Below are 26,410 nucleotides of genomic sequence, written 5' to 3' on the forward strand. Positions count from 1 at the left end.
TAAGTTTGGGCTGGAAATTCCAAACTGGAGGGCAAGGAGTTCCCATTTCATGTGACTGAGAAGAATCCTGATGAAGGGAGTAGATAGAGGGCTGGGGAGCTAAACTGTAAAGGACTTCAAGGCAGTAAAGAGACAGTGAGTTTGATAAACAAATAATTGTCTATTTCAGGAAGAAAAAAACTTATTAAAAATCTTTCTCAGATTTTAAAATATGGAATGTATGATGAATTTTCACATTGCCCTTGCATAGAATCTCTGTGTCGTTCCAATTTTAGCATATGTGTAGCCAAAGTGAGCCCAAAATATTGTTTTTTGTTTTGTTTTGTTTTTTTTAACTAAGGTAAAATGCACCACTTTAACTGTTCAGCTGCTTTTGCCTATTCACGGTGTTCAGTGCCTCAATGGGTAAAGAAGTTAACTTGCAGTCAAGCCAGACTGAGCTCAATCCTAGGAACCCCACGTGGTGGAAAATGAGCACCAAGCCCTGAAAGTTGTTCTCTGAGCGCCACGTGTGCCCCCAACACAAAAGAAATAAAAATGTAATAAACTTTTTAAAGATTTCCAGGAACATTTTCCACTGTACCCAACATGGCTTGGTTCTGGAAACCTGACTGGGACAATGAAGAAAGGACAGACACACAGGCATGCTCCGGGGTACCGAATACCCCTTTATTATTTATAGCTGGTGAGAGGGGCTAGCTAGTCTCTGTGGGAGGTCTCTGTAGGGAGCAATCTCAGGCTGTAAACAAGCTGCAGTCTGGCTTTTTGTACACTGTGTCAACATTGCACGGAGACTGGAGGAAAGCTTGGCCAGTTCCCGTGGGTCTGAGGGACTGGTCTTTGTTCAGTAGCGTGCTTTAGCTCGGGACAGCCTCAGCTCCCAGCAGTTTTTATCACACAAAAGTAGGGAGCAAAAAAGTAGTCATTATTTAGAAGGCATGGAAAGGAGGCTTCGTAATTGAAAAAAGATGTGTCTGAGGTAGACTCATTAGAACTGGAATAAGATCCTAAGATACTGTGCAAGCATTCTAAGAATATTGACTCAAGCATTTGCCAGCTTAGTATCCATTTCCTTTACTTACATTTAATGTGCTGTGACAGCTTTATTGTATCTCTGTTTTTGAAATGCTTTCATTCAAAATCTGGACCCTGTGAAACTAAATCACAGGTCTCCACTAGGAGTGTTCACGCACTGTATGCCTCACCTGGTACGCGAGGAATCCCATGAACATGGGTGCATCGCTGTAGTAATCAGCCAGCTTCCTGTTGATGCATACTGGATGCTGAAGAAGTAGTTTTTTAGTTATAAACTCTGAGGGACCCTCTCAGGGTAGGACTTGGCTGGTAGGTAGGTGTTTGTCCTGTGAGCCGGATTTGTTGTCCCTGCCTCCATTGTACAGCTTGCTCGTTGATTTTCCGTGGCTTTTTCTCAGGCGCTTGGGCAGCAGCTGGGCCTTCCACACCCAGGCACAAGTAGAGCTAAGAGTGCTTGATGGCTAAATTGATGCCGGCCACGAGTTAGGAATCTTGACTAGAGTCGCCTTGCCTCAGTCTGATTGGAGTTCTTATTAGTACCACACTGAGCTTCTGCCCAGCCTGGCTCACAGTTGTTGCTATGAGACCAGCAGACGTAGGGGAACTGGAGGTTTAGGACAGTGTGTTGAAGCCTTCTCCACTTTTTCCTTATGTTGACAGAAGTTAAGACATTTAGAGATGTCTGGGTCTGGAACCCTGAACAGACTTTGGAATAATTCCCCAGTTGCTGTACATTTATTAAATAAAACTCCTTCAGCCGGGCAGTGGTGGCGCACGCCTTTAATCCCAGCACTCGGGGAGGCAGAGGCAGGCGGATCTCTGTGAGTCCAACCTGGTCTACAAAGGGAGTTCCAGGACAGGCTCCAAAGCTACAGAGAAACCCTGTCTCGAAAAACCAAAATAAAAAAAATAAAACTCCTTCATTTATCTTAACCCACTCCTTCCAAGATAACCTGTCACTCTTTGCATCCCCCAAAATGTGGAAAAATGTGGAAGCTGCTTCTGTTACATCTGTTTCTCATGCTGTTAATATCACTAAGCTGTATACTTACAGATAGAGCACTGAGGGTGTGAATGGATGTTCAGGTCTGCAGGCCCTGACAGATGATCTTTGCTAATACTGTGTGAGATAGCCTCAGCTGAATTGGGAGGGGAAAGATCAACCTAAGTGATTTTAGAGAACAAGTTTGTCTAAAAACTGTATAGCCAAAGATAAAACTATTTTTTTTTTAAATATTTATTTATTTATTATGTATATATACAATGTTCTGTCTGTGTGTATCCCTGCAGGCCAGGAGAGGGCACCAGACCTCATTACAGATGGTTGTGAGCCACCATGTGGTTGCTGGGAACTGAACTCAGGACCTTTGGAAGAGCAGGCAATGCTCTTAACCACTGAGCCATCTCTCCAGCCCCCAAAAAACTATTTTTTAAAATGCTGTATTGTGTTTATAAACTTTTTTTCTCAAGGAGGTTGACAGTCCTAAGATCGTTTATGGGACTGGAGAGATGGCTCAGTTGTCAGTGCACTTGGCTTGCTAACATGAAGACCTGAGTCCAGATGCCTTGAACCCACATAAAAGCATGGTGGCACACACTTGTAATCTCAGTGATGGTATGATCAGAAATCGATTCCTGGAGCTGGTAGCTAGCCTACAGTATGAAGTTCTAGATTAGTGAAAGGCCCTATCTCAAAGAAAAAAGGTATAGCTGGGTGGTGGTGGTGCACGTCTTTAATCCTAGCATTTGGGAGGCAGAGGCAGGGGTATCTGTGTTTGAGACCAGTCTGGTCTACAGAGCGAGTTACAGGACAGCCAGAACTACACAGAGAAACCCTATGTACGAAAGGGTGCAAAGTGCCTGAGGAACCACTACTGAGATTGTCCTCTGACCCCTACCTGAATTCACACACCCTCACACATGTATATACACACAAATATGAGCATACATAGGCACATGTATAAAAAATAATTTATAACCAAGGAGTAGCTATAAAATAACAGAACTGGTTCCCCACTGTCAGAGATTAAAAATTGAAAGCTACAATGAATACTGGATTAGATTTACAGACTTTGTGCGTGTGGATTTTTGAGACGGGGTTTCTCTGTGTAGCTGTGTTCTGGAACTTGCTCTGTAGACCAAACTGGCCTCAAAATCAAGAGATCTGCTTGCCTCTGCCTCCTCGGTGCTGGGATTAAAGGTATATGTTACTACACCTGGCTGTACCTTTTTTTTTTTTTTAAATTATGGATGTGAACCATTTTCGTGTCTGGTGCCTACAGAGATCAAATTTGGGCATCGGATCCCATGAGACTGAAGTTAGAGCCACAAGCCAGCATGTGGATTCTGGGAATAAAACCCGGGTCTTCACCAATGAGCTATCTCTCCAGCCCAAGATTTCAATATGATTTTGTTTAGTTTGATATACATAAATACAGAAATAGTGATAGATGTTTGAGTAACATGGATAAGTTGTACATACTATGTATTATGTACATGCTGTGTTTGACTATTTCCCAGGTCTTTAAACTGAAAGTCTAGAAGCAGTGTCTTTCTGATAGCACATCCACACCCAGATCATGGTATCTAGCTATTTATTTGAGATAGGGTTTCACTATGCAGTTTTGGCCATTCTAGAGCTTCCTTTGTAGATCATGACGGCCTACAACAGAGAAAAACTCAGTGAGGGGTGGGTGTAGTGGTATTTGGAGAGGTAGGTGGGTCTATGTGAGTTTGATACTAACCTGGTCTGCAGAGTGAATTCTAGGACAGCCAAAGTTACATAGTGAGACACTGTCTCAGAAAATTAAAAATAAAATAAAAAACTTGCTGGGTGGTGGTGATGCATGCCTTTAATTCTAGCACTTGGGAGGTAGGGATCTGAGTTCAAAGCCAGCCTGAGTTCCAGGACAGCCAAAGCTACACAGAAAAACCCTGTCATGGGGGTGGGGGGAACTAAACGGTGGTCCACGAGATGACACATCAGGTTAAGGTGCTTGCCAAACCCACAGACCTGAATTTCATTCCCAGAACCCATATAGTAGAAGGAAAGAGCTATCTCCCACAAGCTGTTCTCTGCTATGCTATAATACAAGTACACCTTCACGCATGCACACATACACAGATAAAAAGCTCAGTGACAAGAGATGGAGCAACAGGAACAATAAAACAGACTTACTTATTCGATATTGCTAAATTGAATATATTTATTGTATTATAACTCATAGCATAAATATATACTGGTCAATATTGATACAGTAAAAACTAGATTCTTTTTATAGAAGAAATTAATTTAGGTAGATATCCAGAAGGTAGAACTAATCTCCCTCTTCCTGAGTAGGGGATAACTTTGTCTCTCCTTCCAAGGACAGAGTACCTGAAAGGGAAAAGTAGTCCTGCATAGTGCAGAGACCTCTGGATCTACCGGGTCCAAGTGACTAAAGTTCAGTGGCTCCAGTGAGAGCACTGTGGGGTAATTTGTATCCCTGATAGAGTACGAGGGTAAAAGGACTTGTGTTTGATAGTCTTCTGAAAACTAGCAGACACCGTCTAAACGTGAGGGCATCAAACTCAGATTGAAGTACATTCTATCAAACTATCAAGGTTGTGAAAATCAAGGAAAACTGAGAAACTTACGGAGGAGACTCAGGGCTCTTGATGATAATTATAAAGTGATATATTTAATTGGATCTTGTAACAAACCATGGCATTAGTGGAAAGACTGGTGAGACCTGAATAATGTCTAGAATTTAGGTAGTGTGTACCAATGTTACTCTCTTAGTTTTAACAAATATAAATATTTTAATAATTTACTATGTACCTATGATGATAAAGTTGGAAACTGGGTGAAGGTTATACAGAAATTCTGCGTTGCCTTTGCAATTTTCTGTTAGTTCAAATTACCCCAAGGCCAAGTGTGGTGGTGCATGTCTTTAATCCTAGTGCTCAGGAAGCAAAGGCAGGTGAATCTCTGTGAAATCCACCAGCCTGAGCTACATAGTAAAACTTTTGTCTCCAAATAATAATAATAGTAACTTTAAAAAGCATTCTGTGCACATACTGTAAACATGGATTGTATACTACTGTTCTGCATTGAGATCTTGTCCATTATCAGTGTGCATAGAGCTACTTTAGTCTTGTTTTCATATTTGAGCTATTATGAATAACCTGCAGGGAATGTGGGCATATGAACACCTTTTTAGATATTAATTCATTTGCTTTGCTATAAAACCCAGGAGTGTTGTAGCTGGGTCGTAGGCTATTTTTGTTGTTTTGTTGTTGTTGTTGTTTTACTTTATGAGGAACCTCCATACTGTTAATTCATAGCAACTATATCAGTTTACAATCTCACCAAGGATGTTTGTACACAGATTCACACTTCTCTCTGTCCTTATTGGACCTTGTTGCTTGTCTGTTTTGTAAGTACCATCTTGACAGTTATAAGGCCAGAACCCCCAGGGGCTTTAAAAGTTCTATGAGTCAGGTCTTTTAAATGTACAGTTCGGCTAAATTTGTAGCTAGGTATTTTCTCTCTTGTTCTTTTTGATCTTTCCTCCTTTGCACTCCATGTGGATGTGCTATCCCCTGGTTTATTCGGTGTTAAGGATTGAGCTCAGGACTCAGTGCATGCTGGGCAATCACTCTACCAACTGAGCTACACCTTGGGTCCTGATTTTTTTTTTAGCCCTTTATGCCGTTTGTCCCCATTCATCCTTTATGCTGTTTTATAGGCTATATATGTGTATATACACAAAGGTTTTTTTCATTTGATAACACTAATTTATACATAGCTTATTTTTCAATTGCGTATACAGTCATTTCAGTTACAGAAAATAATGCTTATTTTTCATTTTTTAAATATTCGACACTACATATCTGAAATATGGCAGTGTCTTTCTTATCTAGGAGGACATCTTGTCTAGCAGTATATGGTCTCCTAGTGTAAACAGGAAACATTCAACCACTGAGTACTGTTTTATGTTTTCATATTTCTTTTATTTCTTCTAGATGTGAAATCCGGTGGCTATACAGTGTTACAAGTGGTAGAAGCCCTTGGGTAAGAACCTCTGTTCTAGAATATTTCTCCAGTCTTGTCTGGATACTTTCAGAGTTATTGCTTCCCTGGAACCTGATTTTCTTCTTGTAGTTAAAAGCCCCCTATCCATAGCAGCACTTGAATATAATTGTAAGCCACAACAGGTTCTGACTCAGCCTGCAGGTTTGGGTGAAGTGGGTGTCGAAGGCCTTCCACTGGTCTAATTGGAACTAGACTTCTTGTGCTTCCTTAGATCCAGCTAATCCCCTTAGGAGCCTAGTTGCCCCAGATGGCTCAGGCATACTGTAGGCCCAGTTTCCCTGTCTGGAGAGTACTCAGGACATGGACTGTGCTAGATCCTCACTAGTGGAAGATACTTGGAAACAACTAAAAGAACAGTGTTGTAGGGACCAGAGAGATGGCTCAGTGGTTAAGAGCACTGGCTGCTCTTCCAGAGAACCTGGGTTCAATTCCCAGCATTACATGGCAGTCACAACTGTCTTTAACTCCAGTTCCAGGGGACCCAACACCCATGGCAAAACACCAATGCACATAAAATAAATATTCATAACCTAGGGTTCTAAGAATCAGATAAAATACATGCCTATAGTCTAGGGCTTGCTTTCCCCAAACCTCATACATAGCAGACCATTTAGGTTGACAAGTCTTACTAATATGTTATTGTCATAGTCAGCCTTGTCTTCTGAAAATTGAAGGAAAAATTTAAAACTGGCATGTCTTACACAACAGATCATTTGGCTTTTCTGTGTACCTTCTTGTGGTGGTAAGGGTTTTTATTTTTGTTTTTTCTTGGTTTATCTGTATAACCCTGACTGACCTGTAGCTCACTCTCTGGACAAAACTGGCCTCAAACTCAGAGATCCAATTGCCTCTGCCTCTGGAGCACTGAGATTAAAGGCTTGTGCCACCACCACCAGGCAATGTTTTGTTTGTTTGTTTGTTTTTATTAATAGTTTTATTGAAAGTATAACTGACACAGGGTTGAAGAAATGGCTTAGGGGTTAAAAAAAAAACTATGTCTGCTCTTCCAGAGGACCCAGGCTTCATTCGCAGTATGGCTGCTCACAGCTGTCTGTAACTCGTGTCTCAGGACCTGACACTCTGTTCTGGCCTCCATGGGAACCAAGCATGCACATGGTACACAGACATACATGCAGGCAAAACATCCATACACATAAAAATAGATAAATTATGTGTGTGTTTGTAAAACTGACATACCACAAAGTTCACCATTTTTTTGGAGGGAGTTTCAAGATGGGGTTTCTCTATATGGCCCTGTCTGTCCTGGGACTCGCTCTGTAGACCAGTTTGGCCTCAAACTTGGGATCCGCCTACCTCTGCCTCCCAAATGCTGGGATTAAATATGTACACCATTACTGCCTGGCCAAAGTTCACCATTTTAAAGTTTGGAATTCTGTGCCTTTTAGTACATTGATGGATCTGTGTATTCTTGCACACGATCACCATTTGAACATCTTTATTACTCCAAAATGAAACTGCTGCTCCTTGGCACTCATTCCCTTATCCCTCTTCCTCCCAGCTCCTGGTCTGTCGATTTGCCTGTTGTGGAAATTTCAGATATGTAGAAGCAAAGGCTGTGTGACTTTCGTGTCTGGTTTCTCTCACTTAGCATGAATTTTACTTTTCTTATTGCTGTGATAAAATACTCTGACGAAGCCAGGCGGTGGTGGCGCACGCCTTTAATCCCGGCAGGCGGATCTCTGTGAGTTCGAGACCAGCCTGGTCTACAAGAGCTAGTTCTAGGACAGGCTCCAAAACCACAGAGAAACCCTGTCTCGAAAAACCAAAAAAAAAAAGAAAAAAAAGAAAACACTGACGAGCGATTTAAGGTAGAAAGGGCACATTTTTGGCTCATAGTTCAAAGGTTCAAACCTATGTCAGGGAAATCCTGGTGGCAGGAGTTTGAGGCATAAATAAGATCACATTGTATCCAAAATCAGGAAGTAGAGGTTTTTCCATTCATACAGTCCAAGATTCTATCCCAGAGAACGTTGTTTCCCACATTTAGGGTTAGTCTTCCCCACTCAGTTTCATCCAGAAAATTCTTCACAGGAATAAGTACTATTGGTAATCCCTCACAAGTATGCCTACAGCTTGTCTCCTGGGCGAGTCTAGATCATGGCAGGATAACAACCAATGTTAACAGTGCAGCTTGTTTACAAGGTTTCTTTGTGTTGTATGTCAGTCAGGTCTACATTTCATTGCTCCCTAAGCAACATTCCATTATATACCAATGACCAACATTTTGTTTAACTATTCATGAGTTATGATGGACATCTGGGATGTTTCCATTTTTGTGCTTTTATGAAAAATGCTGTTATGAGCATTTGTGTGCCTTGATCCTTTTTTAAGTGCTGCAAATGGACAATATTCTACCTGCTAAGCAGAAACATTTCTATGAGTTTCTGTCCTCAGAATACAGTCAGGAGTAGTTTTATTTCTATACCAATATAGTTCCTTTATCTTTGAGGTTTCACATAAACCTCTCAGGATCAGCTTTCCAGAAATCTACTTTCTGCTCAGGTTATGTTTAAGTGTAATCTCAGGAGAGCTGTTTGAATATAAGTCATCTTGTTGCCTCACTTCATCTGTTCCCTTATCAGTTGTCCTTCCTAGTTAGAACTGCTGCAGTTAGAGGTGTAGCTCAGTCTGTAGAGACCTTGTCAACATGCTCAAAGACTTTCAATTCCCAGAACAGCCTAGAATCAGGCATAGAGGTGCTATACAGCTGTAATCCCAGCAATCAGGATATGAAGGCTGTTCTCAGTTATAAAGATTTTTTTTAATTTTATTTATTTATTTATTATGTATACAATATTCTGTCTGTGTGTGTCTGCAGGCCAGAAGAGGGCACCAGACCTCATTACAGATAATTGTGAGCCACCATGTGGTTGCCGGGAATTGAACTCAGGACCTTTGGAAGAGCAGGCAATGCTCTTAACCACTGAGCCATCTCTCCAGCCCAGTTATAAAGATTTTTGAGGCCAGCTTGGGCTACATGAAACTGTCTTCAAAAAAGAAAAACAAAACAAAACAAAATCCATTCATCTTTGTAGCCTTTTGTTTTTAAAAGGTTTAGGTGTGTGCAAGCATACCTCCTAGGATATTTTTTTTTAATATTTATTTATTTATTATGTATACAATATTCTTTCTGTGTGTATGCCTGAAGGCCAGAAGAGGGCACCAGACCTCATTACAGATGGTTGTGAGCCACCATGTGGTTGCTGGGAATTGAACTCAGGACCTTTGGAAGAGCGGGCAATACTCTTAACCGCTGAGCCATCTCTCCAGCCTACCTCCTAGGATCTTAGTTGTTCAGCATTGTTTTCCTCTTAGCAAGGCTTTACAAATAGCCCAGTGTAGTAATGGCTCACATCTATAATCCCAGCACTTTGGGAGTCCAAGGCAAGAGGATGGCAACAAGTAAGTGCAGCCTGGACTAAGAATGAAGTCTTGTCTCTAAAAGCAAAACAAAAAAGGGGGCTAAAGAAGTATCTTAATTAGTAAAGTGAGTTCTGTCCCAGCATCCATTTAAAAGGCCAGGTGTGGTACACATTCTTAATCCTGATGCTGGATAGGTGGAGACAGGCCAGCCATTGAGAAACCCTATTTCAATAAACATAAGATGGACAATTCCTGAGGAATGATACTGAAGGTTGACTTCTGGCTTCTGTGTACATACATACATACATACATGTGCATTTGTATTGACATACATGTGTATCTGCACACACAAAAAATTTCTTGTTTTAGTTTGCAAAAATCTGCCTGCCTTCAGTAGAAGCTGCAGCTGCCAGACATCTCTGAAGCCCTGTGGGTACTGTTCATACCTCAGGGGAGAGAGAATAAACATAATGCTCATTGAGTGCCAAGTAAGGGATGCCAAGACAGAAATTTCTGTTGACTGTGATGTCACGCGAGCCTTTGGTACTGCCAGACTAATATAGGGATAGGTTTGGCGGCTTCAGTCTTCAATTAATTAATATTTTTTGAGCCAGGGTTTCTATGTATAACCCTTGCTGTCCTGAAACTCACACTGTAGGCCAGGTTGACCTCGAACTCAGAGATGTGCCTGACTCCCAAATGCTAGGATTAAAGGTATATGCACCTCCCAGCTGGAGTGTCAGTGTTTACTGGGCACTAATGTTATTAGCTCAAGAGTACCTGCCATGGGTTGTTTTTAAACACTTTTAGGAGGGTGTGACTCTTTTGCTAAGGGAGTAAGTGGAACTAACTGCAGAATATTTCCTTTATAATTTGAGCTCGTCACTCACAGATGTTTTCTGTCTTGCTGTTTCCCAGGTCATCTCTGGAAAATCCAGAACCCCGAACTCGGGCACGAGGAATCCAGCTTTTGTCACAGGTGCTGCTCCAGTGTCACTCCTTGCTCCTGGAGAAGGAAGGTACTTACATTGCTAGTAGGAACATCTTCCTGAAACACATGGCCTACATGACATGCACAGGGAAAGGCCGCTTAATGTATCTATGAACAACTAATTCAGTGTCTTCCTTACTGGTGTATATGGCAGAGATGGTTAAAATTAAATTACAAGATGCATCAATTTCAAATATAGTCTTTGATCATTTGTTCATTGTATCTTAGTGTCCACATTCTGTAAACATATAATACCTACTGCCTGGCCCTTTACAAAAAATGCAGATTCTGTACTAAACCCCCAACTCTTAAAGAAACAGAAGGCAGAGGGCTTTTTGATGACTCATTGGGTAAATGCCGTTACTGTGCAAGCCTGACAACCAGAGTGATCCCTGTAACTTACAGTATAACATGAAACTGCTTTCAGTCCCCAGCACCAAAGAAAAAGAGAAAAAGTTCCATATGGTGAATCTGGGACTGATGAGATGGCTCAAGGTAAAAGCACTTTAGGAAAAACCCTGGAGGCCTGAGTTTTATCCCACGTGCAGGTAGAAGGAGAGAACTGGCTTCTGGAGGTTTTCTACATGCTGCATACCACACTGGCCTAGTCACTGTTCTGTTGTGTGAAGAGACACTGTGACCAGGGCAGCTCTTGTAAATGAAAGTGTTTAACTGGGGCTTGCTTACATTTTCAAAGGTTAAGTCCATTCTTGTCATCATGGGAGCATGTGGGCAGACATGATGCAGGTGAAGTAGCTGAGTGTTCTGCATATCCACATCCACAGGCAGCAAGAAAAGAAAGATACTGGTCCTGGCTTGGGCTTTTGAAACACTTCCAGTGAGACACTTCCTCCACTAAGGACACACTTCTTAATTCCTCTCAAATAGTGCTGCCACTAAGCATTCAAATATAGGAACCTATGGTTGCCGTTTTTATTCAGACCTCTACATGCACATAAAATAATGAAGTTAAAAAGGAAGCAATTCTGAGGGTTTCACTGTGAACTTCTATGAGAATGAATACAAGAGCTTTCCTGTCTCTAACTCACAAAGTAAAGGTGTCATCAAGTGGGAGCCATTTCTTGATTGAGGAGGACATTTGTAGGGAAAGCCAAAATGGAATGGCATTAGGAGGCAGATAAACAGAGCTGGGGGCCTTCCTCACACCTGCTAAACTGAAGGCTGGATCTGGTTTGTGCAGTGGTACATCTGATCCTGTTCTATGAGAACCGACTGAAGGACCATCATCTTGTGATCCCATCTGTCCTCCAGGGCCTGAGGGCACTGGTGAGTATTTCTCATTACATAACTGTGTTTGTGGGAGCCCTTGTACAGTTCTCTCCTGGCCTTTTGGGAATGAACCTTCACATGCCAAAGGATAAAGGCCCAAATGCAGCAGTAAAAGCCAGCTCTACAGTTCTTACTCTTGAGAGTAAGTCACCCTGTGTTGTTCCACTTTACCTTGTATATAAACTTCACCTATAATCTACACTTAAGAACAAAACAAAAAGCTATCTTTGGGGAACTGGAATTTGGCTGGTTTGAAAGGAGCTGTGAGGGGCTGGAGAGATGGCTCAGTGGTTAAGAGCATTGCCTGCTCTTCCAAAGGTCCTGAGTTCAATTCCCAGCAACCACATGGTAGCTCACAACCATCTGTAATGAGGTCTGGTGCCCTCTTCTGGCCTGCAGACATACAGACAGACTATTGTATGCATAATAAATAAATAAATATTAAAAAAAAAAAAGAGCTGTGAAGAAATGCTCAGCTAGAGAAAGTTTCTCACCGTGAGTGCTTCCTCCTACAGCAGGATGTTAGAATGCCAAGTTACCTAACAAAATGCATTGTAGAGCTTTGTCTTAGAGACGATGTTCTCATATCTTCCCTTCTCTCCCAGAGCATGTCTGTGGCCCTGCCTCCTGGGCTGGCTGTCTCTGTACTTAAAGCCATCTTCCAGGAGATACATGTACAGGTGAGTGATAATAGCTGCAAGTTTACTTTTTTGCTAGTCTTTGCCTTGTAGTCGTTGATGTATTTAGAATTAGGTGGTAACACAGATTGTCTAAACTTAGGTCATATACAGGTATCTCTTTATAATGGCTAAGGAGAGGAAAGCATGGCATTATATCTGACCTGTCTTGCTAAGAACCTAACATATACATGAAACAAGTTTGGGTTACTGGCATCACTGTTGTGGTTGTGCTGGTAGGTCAGTAGCCAGACCTTTCTCTATGGTTCCTCTTAACTCAATCTTGTTTTGGTTTAGAAAGAACTATCCACTAGAGATTGTGAAGGCCAAAAAGGTTGTATTGTTTGAAGTATTCTTTGTTTTCTTTCTTCACTTAATTTCCTTTCTTCTCCACTCTTAAGTCCCTGCTACAAGTAGATCGCCATACAGTATTCAGTATCATCACTAACTTCATGCGATCACGGGAAGAAGGTAAGAGGCAGGACTGTGTGAGGAATACGAAAAACAAGCGGTTGCAATCTGTCTCACATTAGAAGGGTGTATTGTGGTTTAGGGGATGTGTAGAAAGGCCAGGACTCTGAGGAGTGATAAAGGCTTGGGTGAGATCAGTCTTCTCCCAGTGTAGGAAGAATACACTTGCATGCACACACAGACTTGCACATATCCATATCTTCATTGAGCACTTGGAAGAGAAAAACAAAAAGGGCTGCTCTGCTAGGCCAAAAAGGAAAGAAAGAGACAGCAAGAGGAGAATACAGGCTTTCTATCCCATGACAGCAGTGACCTTGTTCTTTCCTTCCCAGAGTTGAAGGGCCTAGGAGCTGACTTCACATTTGGCTTCATCCAGGTGATGGATGGAGAAAAGGATCCTCGTAATCTTTTGGTGGCTTTCCGCATTGTCCATGACCTCATCACCAAGGACTACAGTCTGGGTATGTTTTTGTAGTGGTGACTAGGTGGTTGAAGCTGGTCAGTCGGAATGAACTTAAGTCAACTTTATTCTTTCTCTGTTGCCACAGGACCTTTTGTGGAAGAGTTATTTGAAGTGACATCTTGTTATTTCCCTATTGATTTTACCCCTGTAAGTACCACCTTCATTCTCATGATGTTTAGAGACATTGTTCTAGACAATTGAGCAAAACAGACAATTTACATTTTATTTGTTTGGAGGGGGGAGCTTGTTTCTGCGCAGTGTTGGTGCCTATGTATGGAAGCCAGAGGAAGATGTTGAGTTCTTCCTTTATCCTTATCTACTTGCTCCAGACCCTCCTGTCTACAGGGTCTGCCACCGAACCTGGAACTGACCATTTTGGCTGGACCGGCCACCTGTCTCTACAGCACAACTCAGCTTCCTCCAGTATTAGAGTTACAGAACTATCCACCATTGTACTAGAGTTCTGTAGCTCCTACTGACACTTGCTCCACTGAGCTATTTCTCCAGGCTGATAGACATTTTAAAGTCCTCACAGATTCATATTTTAGTAAGTTTGGAAATGGAGAAACATCCAGCACCAAAGGGGCAGTTGAATTCAGCAGGTACTTGAGAAGAGGACTCCTTAAGTTCCCTAACAAAGCATTCAGTGCTGAGCAGGATTGTTAGCTGTGGTCCTTGCCCTTGAAGGTTGCAACATTGAGGTAACATTAGATGTCAAATAAGTATTGCTGTCATCATTCTGAAAGATGAGTTTATCGTAAGCTACAGTTGGTAGGAACTGACCTAGCAGATAAGTCTTTTGGTTGGTTTCCAAGGGATGTATAGAATATGAATCTGAGAGGGTGCATCTCAGGTGAGATATAAGCAAATTAACAGAAAAACAAAAACCCAGCACAGTTGCACACAGCTTGTACAAGAAGTGTTTGCTCTTGTGGTCCTTCTCATTCTGCTTTTTATTTCTTTTCTATTGCGAGATACATGGGGTCTATTGCTGTATGGGATACATGGAGACGTGTACTGCAAGCATTAGTAACGTGGAAGAAATGAAAGCTCTACTCAGTATGCCAAATGATGCATGAGTATTGACTCTGACTGATGTTAAAAAGCCTTAGCTGTCTTTACTTGACATCAGTCACCAGCTTATTTATTCTCAGTTGGCATCCTGTTAAACCACCACTCTCCTCAAACTGTTTCAGATGCAATAACTTCCTTTACAACGCAGAAATGTTGACTCTGGTTCAACTACCGTTTGTGAGGGTGTGCGCGAGCGTGCGTGCGTGCGTGCGTGCGTGTGTGTGTGTGTGTTTGAAAAGATAATACCTCAGCAGGTAAAAGTGCTGACTGTACAAGCCTGACTACCTGAGTATTCCTGGTATTGTTTTGAAATAGGGTCTCGCTAAGTGTGACCATGACCTTGAACTTATAATAAGGCGTAGTCCCTAAGTATTGTAATGTGTATTGAAATGTGGCAATAGCACATTTCCTGACACTCTTTATGTCACTCTTAGGAGTTTTTCTTAAGATTTTGTTATTTTATTGATTTTTCTTTGTTTATAGCATTCTGTTTTTAGTTCATGAGTAGATATATCTGTCTTTGTTAGGGTTTCTATTGCTGTGAAAAGACACCATGGCGAAGGAAAACTTAGTTAAGGTGGCTCGTTTACAGTTGAAAGGTTTGGTCCATTATCATCATGGCAGGGAGCATGGCAGCGTGAAGGCAGACATGGTGCTGGAGAAGGAGTTGCTACTTGTGGATATGCATGCAATAGGAAGCAGACTAACTCACTGGGAGTAGCTTGAGCTCAAAGCCCATCACCACAGTGACACACTTCCTCCAACAAGAGCACACCTACTATGACAAAGCCACACCTAAGAGTGCTCTACCTTTAGGGGCTATTTTCTTTCAAACTACCACATGCCACTCCCTGGGCCCCAAAGGTTTGTAGCCATATCATAATTCAAAATTGCGTTCAGTCCAACTTTAAAAGTTCCCATTGTCTTAACAATCCCAGACTTATTAAAAAATCTAAAGTTCAAAGTCTTTTCTGAGATTCATGCAGTCTCTTAACTATAATCTTCTATAAAATCAAAAAGCCATGCCGGGCAGTGGTGGCGCACGCCTTTAATCCCAGCACTTGGGAGGCAGAGGCAGGCGGATCTCTGTGAGTTCAAGGCCAGCCTGGTCTACAAGAGCTAGTTCCAGGACAGGAACCAAAAACCTACGGAGAAACCCTGTCTCAAAAAATAAAAAAAAATAAAAAAGCCAGTCAAATACTTTCAACATATAATGGCATAGGATATACATAACCATTCCAAAACAGAGGGAAGGGAGCATAGTAAGAAAATACTGAACCAAAACAAGAACAGAAACCAGCTGGACAAACTCCAAATTCTGCATCTCCATGTCTGATGTCAAAACGCTCTTCAGATCTCCAACTTTGGTTCAGTTTTGTTGACTGCTACACACTTCTTTATCACGGGCTGGTTCCATTCCCAGCTTCGGCAGCTTTCCTCAACAGGTGTCCCATAGCTTTGGCATCTCCAACATCTTGGGGTCTACAAGGCAATTCCAGCTTCAGCTTCACAGCTTCAGACAGTGGCCTCTCTAGTCTCCATTCAGGGACACCGTTTACAACATGCCCGGCCTCAGCAGCTTTCCTTAGGTGTGGAGGCAAATTTTATAACCACTTCTATCCTTGACTGTAAAGCCAGAACCATGTGGCTGGGCTGCCAAGTTCTGCTTCCTGGGCTGGAACATGGCCCCTTTCTTACATCTTCACCAGCTTCCTGTTTTTGATTGTTGCCCTTATTGCCTAAATTTAGCTGTCCTTGAACTTGCTCTTTAGACCAGGCTGGCCTTAAACTCAGAGATGTGCCAGCCTCTGCCACCTGAGTTCTGGGATTAAAGGCATGCGCCACCACACCCAGCTCTAAAATTAAAGCTTTTCTTTAGTTCCTTTTTACTAGTTGGAAATTTATAGCTGGGTGGGCTCTTGCCCTGAGGGCTATTATGAGATTTCCTCTGCCAGGAGAATTAATCCAAAACTCTTCACTTTAGCCCAAGACAGACTTTCCAGACAAGGGCAAAAAGCAGCCACATTCTTCACCAAAATAGGACAAGACTGGTCCATAGGCCACATAATAATATTCTTCTCCTTTGAAACCTCTTGAGTCAGCACCCCACCATTCAAATTACTCTGCACCACTGTCTTCCATATTCCTACTAGTATGGCCAGTTAAGCAGTGCTTAACGTTCTCCTGCTTTCCTAACGCAATTCCCAAAGTCCATACTTCTTCAAACAAAAGCATGGTCTAAACTATCACAGCAGTACCCCAGTTCCTGGTCCCAACTTCTCTCTTAGGGTTTCTATTGCTGTGAAGAAACACCATGACCATGGCAACTCTTATAAAGGAAAGCATTTAATTGTGGTGGCTTGCTTACAGCTCAGGGTCAGTCCATCATCATGGTGGTGTGCAGGGAGACATGGTGCTGGAGAAGGAGCTGCTACATGTTGATATACAGACAGTAGGAAGTAGACTGTCTTACTGGGAGTAGCTTGAGCATAGGAGACATCAAAGCCCATCTCCACAGTGACATATTGTCAGAAGATTACACATACTCCAAGAAAGCCACACCTAATAGTGTCACTCCCTTTGGGGGCCATTTTCTTTCAAACCACTGCAGTATCTCTCAAAAATAATAATGTCACTTTAAAAAAAATTAAAAGTTTTTTGTTTAATTTATGGTGTGTGTCTGAGTAAGTCTATACCTTATTTGTGCAGGTTCCCCACAAATGCCAGAAGAGGATATCGGGTTCCCTGGAGGCACAATTATAGGTACTTTTGAGCAGCCTGATGGGGGTGCTAAGAACCAAATTCAGGCTCTTTGTGAGAACATTATTTGCTCTTACACATTGAGCCATCTCCCCAGCCCTTAAATCTTTTTTATTACTTTTATTTGTATGAATACTCATACTGAAACACTTTATGGAAGATGAACAAGTGTCTGTTCACCTCAGGTAGGGAACAGGCAATAGACTAGAGTATAGATACACCAAAGTCTTAATTTGTTGAAGCAATTAATTTTATTGGAGTTATAGCAGGAATATGGTTGAAGAGTTTCTTACAGGAACAGAAATGGCTCAAGGTAGCTGTATCACCAAAGACAACTCAAAAAAAAAAAAAAAAACTTGGTGCACACTACACCCCCTGCAGGTAGTTCAGCGAGCTGAAAATGTGTTCTTTTAAAAAGTTGGGATTAGCCTCTTCTAGGAAGCTTAGCTGGTCTTTGTTTCTTCTGCTTGGTTCCTCTGAGACTGTCTCAGAACAATTTTTACTGCTTATATATACTTGGGAAAGGAGGGTTCTAGTGGATCTGGTCAATTTTTCAGGGACTTGTTGAAGCTATTTTAGTTGTTTCATGCCTCAACTAGCTTGCTTGGAGGATGGAGTGTTTCATCTCTCTGGAAACATTCTGTCTTAAAATACCTTGTTTTGGATTGGCGATATGGCTCAGCCATTACAAGCACTGGCTGCCCTTCCAGAGGTTCAATTCCCAACACCCACATGATAGATAGCTCACTGCTGTTTGTAATTCCAGTTTCAGAGGATCCAACACCTTCACAGATATACATGCAGGTCAAACACCAAATGGACATAAAATAATTTTTAAAAAAAAAACCGTTTTACACCCCCATTTCATACATACATGCAGGTCAAATACCAAATGCACATAAAATTCTTTAAAAATCCTGTTTTTCATACTCATTTATATTCTGTGTCTTAAATTTCTCCAAATTGAAAGATTTTGACCTCTGAGGAAATAGCTTCACAATACACACCATGGTACATGTGGTGGTAGGTCAGGGGACAACTTGCAGTTCTAACCTTCCATCATATGGGTCCTAGGGATTGAACTCATGTTATCAGCCTTAGTGGCAGCTTTACCCACTGAGCCATCTCTTTGGCCTATGTTACTGGGGGGAAAATTTTTTTTTAAGATTTATTTATTATGTATATAGTATTCTCAGTACTCTGCCTGCAGGCCAGAAGAGGGCACCAGATCTCATTATAGATGTTTGTGAGCCACCATGTGGTTGCTGGGAATTGAACTCAGGACCTTTGGAAGAGCAGGCGGTGCTCTTAACCACTGAGCCATTTCTCCAGCCCTGGAAAAAAATTTTTTTTGAGAGTGTCTGTATAATGATAACTGGTACATGTATGCCACAGGGTATAGGTAGATATCAGAGGACAACTTTTGGAGTCGTCTCTCACTTTTACATCGGTTCCCAGGATTGAACTCTGAACTGTAGAGTTGGCTTTTTGTTTTATTTTGTTTTGTTTTAACTCTTTGGCTCTTTGTTCTTTGCTCTTTTGGGGACCCACCACCCAGCTCCCAAATAAATCACACCCAGAGGCTTATAAATGCCCAGCCTTAGCTTGGCTTATTTCTAGCCAGCTTTCCTTAAATTATTTCGTCTACCTTCTGCCTCTGGGCTTTTTCCTTTTCTTCTGTATATTTTACTTTCATTCTTACTTAGTGGCTGGCTGTGTGATAGGTGACTAGTCCCCGGGGCGACCTTTCCTTATTCTCTTGCTCCTCCATCCTCTCAGATTTTTCCTCCCATTTATTCTCTCTGCCTGCCAGCTTCACCTATCCTTTCCTTACAAGCTAATGGCTGGTCAGCTCATTATTAGACCAAAGTAATACAGCTTCACAGAGTTAAACAAATGCAGCACATCTTTGTCATTAAACAAATGTTCCACAGCATAAACAAACATAACACATCTTAAATAATATTCCTCAACACTAGTTTTAGGCAGCAAGGGGCTTTAGTTGCTGAGCCATCACCAGCCTTAATAAATCTCTTTTCTCTATGTGTGTCTGTGCATGTGTGTATACACTCATATATATATATATATCCATATTCCTTGTTTTCTCCTAGTTTTTTGAGGGGAAGCCATGAGTATGTGTGATGGGAATTCTGGATGAGCTTCATTTCCTCCTTTCTTTCTTTCCTTCCTTCCTTTCTCTTTTTCCTTCTTCCTTTATTTTTGTTGTTTATTGTAGGGTTTTTTTGTTTTGTTTGTTTTGGTTTTTTTTTTTTTTAAGACAGAGTCCTAGATGTCCTGTATCTTGCTTTGTAGTCCAGGCTGTCCCGAACTCACAGAGATCCACTTGCCTCTGCCTTTGAGTGCTGAGATTAAAGGCCTGCTCCGCCACCACCACTCTACTTAGCCCCATTTTAGAGTAACTTACATGGATAGCCTGGGAAATTCCCAAAATAATCTTACTTGGCTAATCATCTAGAAAAAGACCTATGTCTGCCTAGCAGAAGAGAGCTGAGAATATCAATACTAGTACCGTATCACTTTGACCTCCTTGTGAAGCACTGAGGCCCTCTACTACACCTATTCAGTCAAGAAAATTAAACCTCAGGGATCTGCTATGATCAAGGAAGAATAAGAAGACTATGTAGGACCTCAGATTGTTGTTTTTCTATCCCATTTCTAATTCCACTGTCCCTTAGAATTGCCCATTCCACGCCTTTCAGGGAGTGTGCAATGGGAGAATTAGTTTTTCAGATACCCCCAGGTCTACCCAGAGTTCTTTCATCTTAGATGTGGGAGTCATTTTCTTACCATCTGCCTTGTATCTAGAATTATTTTGTGTATCTCTTACCTGGTTATCTTCAACATTCTGCTTTATGACTTTTAAAAATAAGAAACACTTTACTGTATTTTTAGTGCGGTTTCCAGAGGAGTAAAGAAAAAAATCAAAAATCTGGTTTTTTGTTTGGTTGGTTGGTTGGTTTTTTGAGACAAGGTTTCTCAGTAGCTATGGAGCCAGTCTTGGAACTTGCTGTGTAGACCAGACTGGCCTCAAACTCACAGAGATCCTCCCATCTCTTTCTCCTGAGCACTGGGATTAAAGGTGTGTGCCACCACTCCTGCCTAAAAATATTTTTAATGTAGCAGACAATGTATGTATCTTGGTAATAGAGTGCTTGCTTAGCATCCCAAAGTCCTGGGTTCAATTCCAGCACTGAATACAAGTTTGATGACACACACCTATGACTCTGACCCTTAAGAGGCAGGTGCAAGACAATCAGAAGATCAAGGCCGGCATTGGCTACATAGAGTGTTTCAAGTTAGCCTATGTGAGATCTTATGGAAAAAGATGTTTAATGCTGTAAAAAATAAATGTCTTGCTGTGTGTCACCACCCAATCCACAACTTAAATCCCTACACTTGAGAGACAGAAGCAGACATATCTGAGTTAATGCCAACATTGTCTACATAGTTCCAGGGTAGCCAGGGCTAAAAGAAAGACCCTGTCTCAAGAAACAGAAAAATAAAGTAATGCCTAAAAGATAAAAATATGTAAGAGTGAGCATGCCTTCTTGCTGGGACCACATGATGTATGATTGTGCTAGATTGGGTCTAAGTGTCACCTGTTCTGCAGGCTTGCTAGGTTCAGATTAAGGGCTAAGGTGTTCTGTGGTTCCTTTCCATTTTCAGCCACCTAATGATCCCTATGGCATCCAGAGAGATGATCTCATCCTGAGTCTCCGTGCTGTGCTGGCTTCTACACCACGTTTTGCTGAGGTGAGTCTGGTCTAGGTGACGGTAGTCTCTGCCCAGAGAAGGCTCTAAATGGAGAGCAGCAGGAGGGTTGGACAAAGGGCTTAGCAGTTGAGAACACAGGCTGCTCTTCCAGAGAACCTGGGTTTGATTCCCAGCACCCACATGGTGGCTCACAACCATTTATCACTCACTCTATTTCCAGATGATCCATTACCTACATGGCCTCCATGGTACCAGGCATGCATGTGGTACACAGGCATTCATGCAAGCAAACACTCATGCATATAAAATAATAGAAACAAGGGTTTTTTTTAAGTAAAAACATGGGGAGAAAGAATATTCTTACATTTTAGCGTATGCCAAGCATTTTCAGATTTTCAGTATCAAAACTTCACCATCTTATCTCCTAAAATACTAATCTCTTTTGTAGGCATTGTACTTGATGTCTTTCAACTTTGCTAATGTGCCTTTTTCTCAGGTACCACAACATGGCAGGAAAGTTAACTTACAGTTGTAACTCCTGGCCTGCATCTTACTTCTTGATGTGGCAACTGTCTCTTAGGACTGATGACAATACAACATGGTTGTTGGTCCTGATGGCTAAGATGCTATCTCAGGCTGAAGTTTTTCCTTCTTTCTTACAGTTCTTGCTGCCTCTGCTGATTGAGAAAGTGGATTCTGAGATTTTAAGTGCCAAGCTGGATTCTCTGCAAACTCTGGTGAGTAGGATCCAGCCATTCTTACAAAAGTTAGTGGCACTAAAAATACAGTTTCGGGCTGGAGAGATGGCTCAGTGGTTAAGAGCATTGACTGTTCTTCCAGAGGTCCTGAGTTCAATTCCCAGCAACCACATGGTGGTTCACAACCATCTGTGATGAGATCTGGTGCCCTCTTCTGGGGTGCAGGTACACATGCAGGCAGAACACTGTATACATAATAAATAAATTAAAAAATAAAAATACAGTTTCTTGGACAGCTGAAGGCCAATTAGTTCATGTACTTCATGGGCCCATATTTGGGCTTCTTTGGTTGGTCTAAGCCCAGTAGCATTCATATTGTTTTACTCTGTGTGACCAAGAACTGGTCAGTGCTCATCTTTTTGTTGGCTTTTTTTGTTTTTTGGACTTTTGAGAAAGGGTCTCTTAGCCTAGTCTGGTCCTGATCTTTTTACCTCCACCTCCCAAGTACTGAGATTAGTTGTGTGTTGCCACTCCAGACTTTGTTTTAGGGGAAGGTGTGTTAGAAATTAAACCCAGAACTTCATATATCCATGGGCTCTGTCAGCCTTATGCTCTTAAGAGTGGTGGCGCACGCCTTTAATCCCAGCACTCGGGAGGCAGAGGCAGGCGGATCTCTGTGAGTTTGAGACCAGCCTGGTCTACAAGAGCTAGTTCCAGGACAGGCTCCAAAACTACAGAGAAACCCTGTCTCGAAAAACCAAAAAAAAAAAAAAAAAAAGTCAGAGTAAGCTCTTTTCTGTGCCCTGGGTATGACTGTTAGGATGCCTTGAAGGTTTACCTGCTAGAGTTCACCATGTATCCCAGAGCATCTTGAGTATGAGCTTCCTGATGCCTACCATTCTCTTGGCAGAATGCTTGCTGTGCTGTATATGGACAAAAGGAACTAAAGGACTTCCTCCCGAGCCTTTGGGCTTCTATCCGCAGAGAGGTGAGTGTTAGTTAAATAATCTCACTGCTGTTAACTGACAGGTGTCAGGCACGAGGGGAAGTAATATCCCTTCTCTGTCCTCTTCCCTATCTTCCCAGGGTCAAGGTGCTGTGTTTGTTATTTCAGTGAGCAAGCAAGGGGATAGATAGACTTCAGTTGAATGGCAACGGAGATAGTTCCCTTATGAAGGCTACCTGCTTGGTGATCGTACATGACCACCTTTGTACAACACCTACTTCTTGACCTCTCATTGCAAGGAACATAGGTTATTATGTTTCTGGCACCATCTGAATGTAAAGGTAGAGAAAAAGACATAAAATAAGGCTTACCATCACCTCTGTTCAGAGTTGGTAACCTGTTTCTACAAACTGTATGTGTCATTCCTAGTGAGACAAAGACTTGTTGAACATATAACCAAGAAAGAAGATACTAGGTTGGGAGTTTTAGCTTTCGTTGTTGTGCCCCAAACTTTCTCAAATGTATATTTCTGACCCCAAGGGGAAAAAAATTAAAAAGGCACTGGTTGGGTGGGACCTTATCTGGTACAAGCTTACCTTAGTAGCCATGGGATCCCTTCCTGACAGGTGTTCCAGACGGCAAGTGAGCGCGTAGAGGCAGAGGGCCTGGCAGCCCTCCACTCCCTGACTGCGTGTTTGTCTTGTTCTGTGCTGAGGGCTGATGCTGAGGACCTCCTTGACTCCTTCCTCAGCACCATTCTACAGGGTAATGGGAACTTGGAGCCAGCAAAGGGAGTGAGCACCTTAGAGCTAGCATTCCTTTAGGGCCAGTGGCCCTTTATGGGTGTCTCCCACATGTTCAGTGATTAGGGGACTGCGGCCCTACATTGTATCGAAGACAATTAGATGGTAACTGGTAGCAAACAATTCCAAGTGTCAGTGAGCAGTCTCTATGGATAATGGGGAATCAGGCACTATTTGACCTACTCCCCAGGTCTGTGATTGCTGCCTCTCTAGACTGCAGGCATCATCTATGTGAACCAGATATGAAACTGGTGTGGCCTAGTGCCAAGCTGTTGCAGGCTGCTGCAGGTGCATCTGCCCGGGCCTGTGAGCACATCACCCGCAACGTGCTTCCCTTGCTCCTGGAACAGTTCCACAACCACAGTCAGGTAAGGGACAGGTGGGAACTGGTGCTGTGGTCCCTTTCTTAGAGACTGAAGCTCTAGTTTGGGCCCGATAGATCTGGGTTTGCTCCTGTTTGCTTCTTGTTCCTTATTTCCTCTCACATAGTCTCAGTCTTAAATAGAAGGCTAATTCTTAGAGGATCAGGACTGAAGTACTTGAAAATATTCTTTGACCCCAGTACTCGTTGAAACATTACAGAGCAACCAGCGACGGACAATCCTTGAAATGCTCCTGGGTTTCTTAAAGCTACAGCAGAAATGGAACTATGAAGAGAAAGGTGAGGTCACTTTGTAGTTGAGTTACCCTGGGCAGTTGTTGAGCCCTATTGCCCAGGAATATTGCAGCAGTGTGCTGCAGAGTAGTCAAGAGGAGTGGACCTGTTCAGAGATTGCAGTACAAGACTATACTGAATGAATTGTCATTTTCCAGTGTGTGTCCTAGAAGTTCAGTGGTTTGAGTTGTTAAAATCTGCTCCATGTTGTCTGTAGCACTGCAGACAGGGATAGGCCATAAGCCCTCTGACCTGGCCTCTATTTTTCCTAGATGAAAGGCCTCTGACTAGCTTCAAGGACCAGCTGTGTTCATTGATATTCATGGCTCTAACAGACCCCAGCACCCAGCTTCAGCTTGTTGGCATCCGGACACTCACAGTTTTAGGTTCTCAGCCAGGTATGTCTTGAATGAGAAAAGATAAGGGAGTGTATTGATCCCGTCTTGTGTTATCTGTCTTAAGTGAAGAGCAGTGCTTTCCTCATTATCATTGCAGCACTAGATGATGTGAATTTCTGATAGGATTTCAGAGGGGTTGTAGCTGCAAGGAAGGAAAGCTGAAGCTTGTGTTCTTTGTAAATACAGATCTTCTGTCTTCTGGGGACTTGGAGCTGGCAGTAGGTCACCTGTACCGATTGAGCTTCCTGGAGGAAGATTCCCAGAGTTGGTGAGAATCTAAAGCAGTGAGGAAGAGCAATGTTTTTTCCTGCCTTTTTTTATCAGCAGCAGCAGCTGCTGCAGCAAGAACCAGAGTTCTATGCTCTGTTGTTATTATTATTACTGAGTGCGTGGAAAGATGTAGGACTACTCTCTCTTCTTGGTCATTAGAAGACCTATCCAGCCAGGCAGTGGTGGCACACACCTTTAATTCCAGCACTTGGAAGGCAGAGGCAGGCAAGTCTCTGTAAGTTTGTGTTCAACCTGGTCTACATAGTGAGTTCCAGGACAGCTAGGGCTACACAGAAAAACCCTCTCTTGAAAAAAACAACTATACACACACACACATAAAAGAAGACTTATCCAATTATGTTTTGTAGGACTTGGGTCTTGCTTTTCAGCAAGGTAGCCATGAGAGCCCATTCTTCCTGCTGGCGGGCCTTGGGAAAAGAATGATGGGCCAAGGCTCAGCTAATACTCTTCTTTGTCTCCAGTCGGGTGGCAGCACTGGAGGCATCTGGAACTCTGACCACACTCTATCCTGGAGCCTTCAGCAGCCACCTGCTACCCAAGCTTGCTAAGGAGCTACATAAAGGTATATGTGCTAATCCGTGTCCCAACCCTTGCCAGCGGGGCTTTCTGAAGAAGGCCTTTACACCATCACACAGTGAAAACTTATCTCACCAATTGCTTTAGGTGAGTCAGATGTGGCTAGAGAAGATGGTCTTATGGAAAGTTCTCGGCATTTCTACTGTCTGCAAGCTTTGTCAGCCATTTCAACACATCCCAGCATTGTCAGGGAGACACTGCCTCTGCTGCTGCAGCATCTCTGTCAAGCAAACAAAGGTAGCTACCAGTTACCAACAAGGGGCAGGGCTAAATGGAACCTTGGGCTAGGGACTGTAAAGTTGTAATTGTAGTTGTTGTACATAGCAGTGGCTTGGTAAGCTCTTTAAAAATCAATACCTAGTAACTATAATAATATTAGAATAGTAATACAGTACGTGGATTATATATTTATGATTGTACAGGATGACATTTCTATACACATACACCAGAAGAAAAAAAGTGATGTATCTATGAACTTAGATATCTGCCCATTTTGTGTCTCAGAAGTGTTCAGAGTCATGTCTACTAGTACTTTGCAATATTCAAGAAACTTGTCATCCATAGTTCCCCTGTTGAGCATTAGGGGTCATGTCTCCTGGGCCTGGGGAGATGGTTTGGTCAGTAAAGTGCTTTCCTCACAAGCACAAAGACCTAAGGTTCTATCCTGGCACCTACATAAGAAGCCAGGCACACTGGCCTTAGTCTCAACTCTGAGGAATTAGAGACAGAAGGATCCTCACTCAAAAATAAAGTGGACTGTGATCACAGAAGACACCCACAACTATCCATGTGCACACACCCACCAAAAGCTCTTCCGATCCAGCGTGGCATCCAATATGTCCTCTCTCTGTTCTCACTTTCATTTTCTTTCTAGGCTCTGGTACCCAATATTTGAAACATGAAATATTTTTATTTCTTGTGGACATGATTAACTTAAAAATAAATGAAATGAAAGAAAAAGCTCAGTCTAACCCAGTCAATCTCACTGTCTTTAAACAGTGAATGAACTATTCTTCTTGAATTACACATATACATGTTCTTTGACTCAGGAATTCTTTTTTTAGAGATCCTGTTATTTTATCTGTA

General features: G+C 42.3%; 1 protein-coding gene across 2 annotated transcripts in view; it reads left to right on the forward strand.

Moving 5' to 3' along the window:
- Mms19 (MMS19 homolog, cytosolic iron-sulfur assembly component) overlaps positions 1–26,410 on the forward strand; it is a 38,644-nt gene that overhangs the window by 3,944 nt on the left and 8,290 nt on the right. Inside the window, exons 2-18 of one of the 2 annotated variants that reach the window (XM_041661379.1) lie at positions 6,043–6,091; positions 10,415–10,515; positions 11,689–11,774; positions 12,383–12,457; positions 12,856–12,925; positions 13,258–13,386; positions 13,474–13,535; positions 20,910–20,996; positions 21,620–21,694; positions 22,566–22,643; positions 23,228–23,366; positions 23,618–23,772; positions 23,987–24,065; positions 24,332–24,457; positions 24,644–24,725; positions 25,210–25,310; positions 25,412–25,561. In XM_041661379.1, coding sequence (XP_041517313.1) covers positions 6,043–6,091; positions 10,415–10,515; positions 11,689–11,774; positions 12,383–12,457; positions 12,856–12,925; positions 13,258–13,386; positions 13,474–13,535; positions 20,910–20,996; positions 21,620–21,694; positions 22,566–22,643; positions 23,228–23,366; positions 23,618–23,772; positions 23,987–24,065; positions 24,332–24,457; positions 24,644–24,725; positions 25,210–25,310; positions 25,412–25,561 — 1,644 coding nt within the window. The remainder of the gene's footprint in view (positions 1–6,042; positions 6,092–10,414; positions 10,516–11,688; positions 11,775–12,382; positions 12,458–12,855; positions 12,926–13,257; positions 13,387–13,473; positions 13,536–20,909; positions 20,997–21,619; positions 21,695–22,565; positions 22,644–23,227; positions 23,367–23,617; positions 23,773–23,986; positions 24,066–24,331; positions 24,458–24,643; positions 24,726–25,209; positions 25,311–25,411; positions 25,562–26,410) is intronic. The other variant, XM_041661380.1, reaches the window with a different exon arrangement.

The sequence above is a fragment of the Microtus oregoni genome, unplaced genomic scaffold, assembly GCF_018167655.1.
Source record: "Microtus oregoni isolate MIOR12 unplaced genomic scaffold, Mior012 000012F_ref0000307, whole genome shotgun sequence".
Taxonomy (NCBI): domain Eukaryota; kingdom Metazoa; phylum Chordata; class Mammalia; order Rodentia; family Cricetidae; genus Microtus; species Microtus oregoni.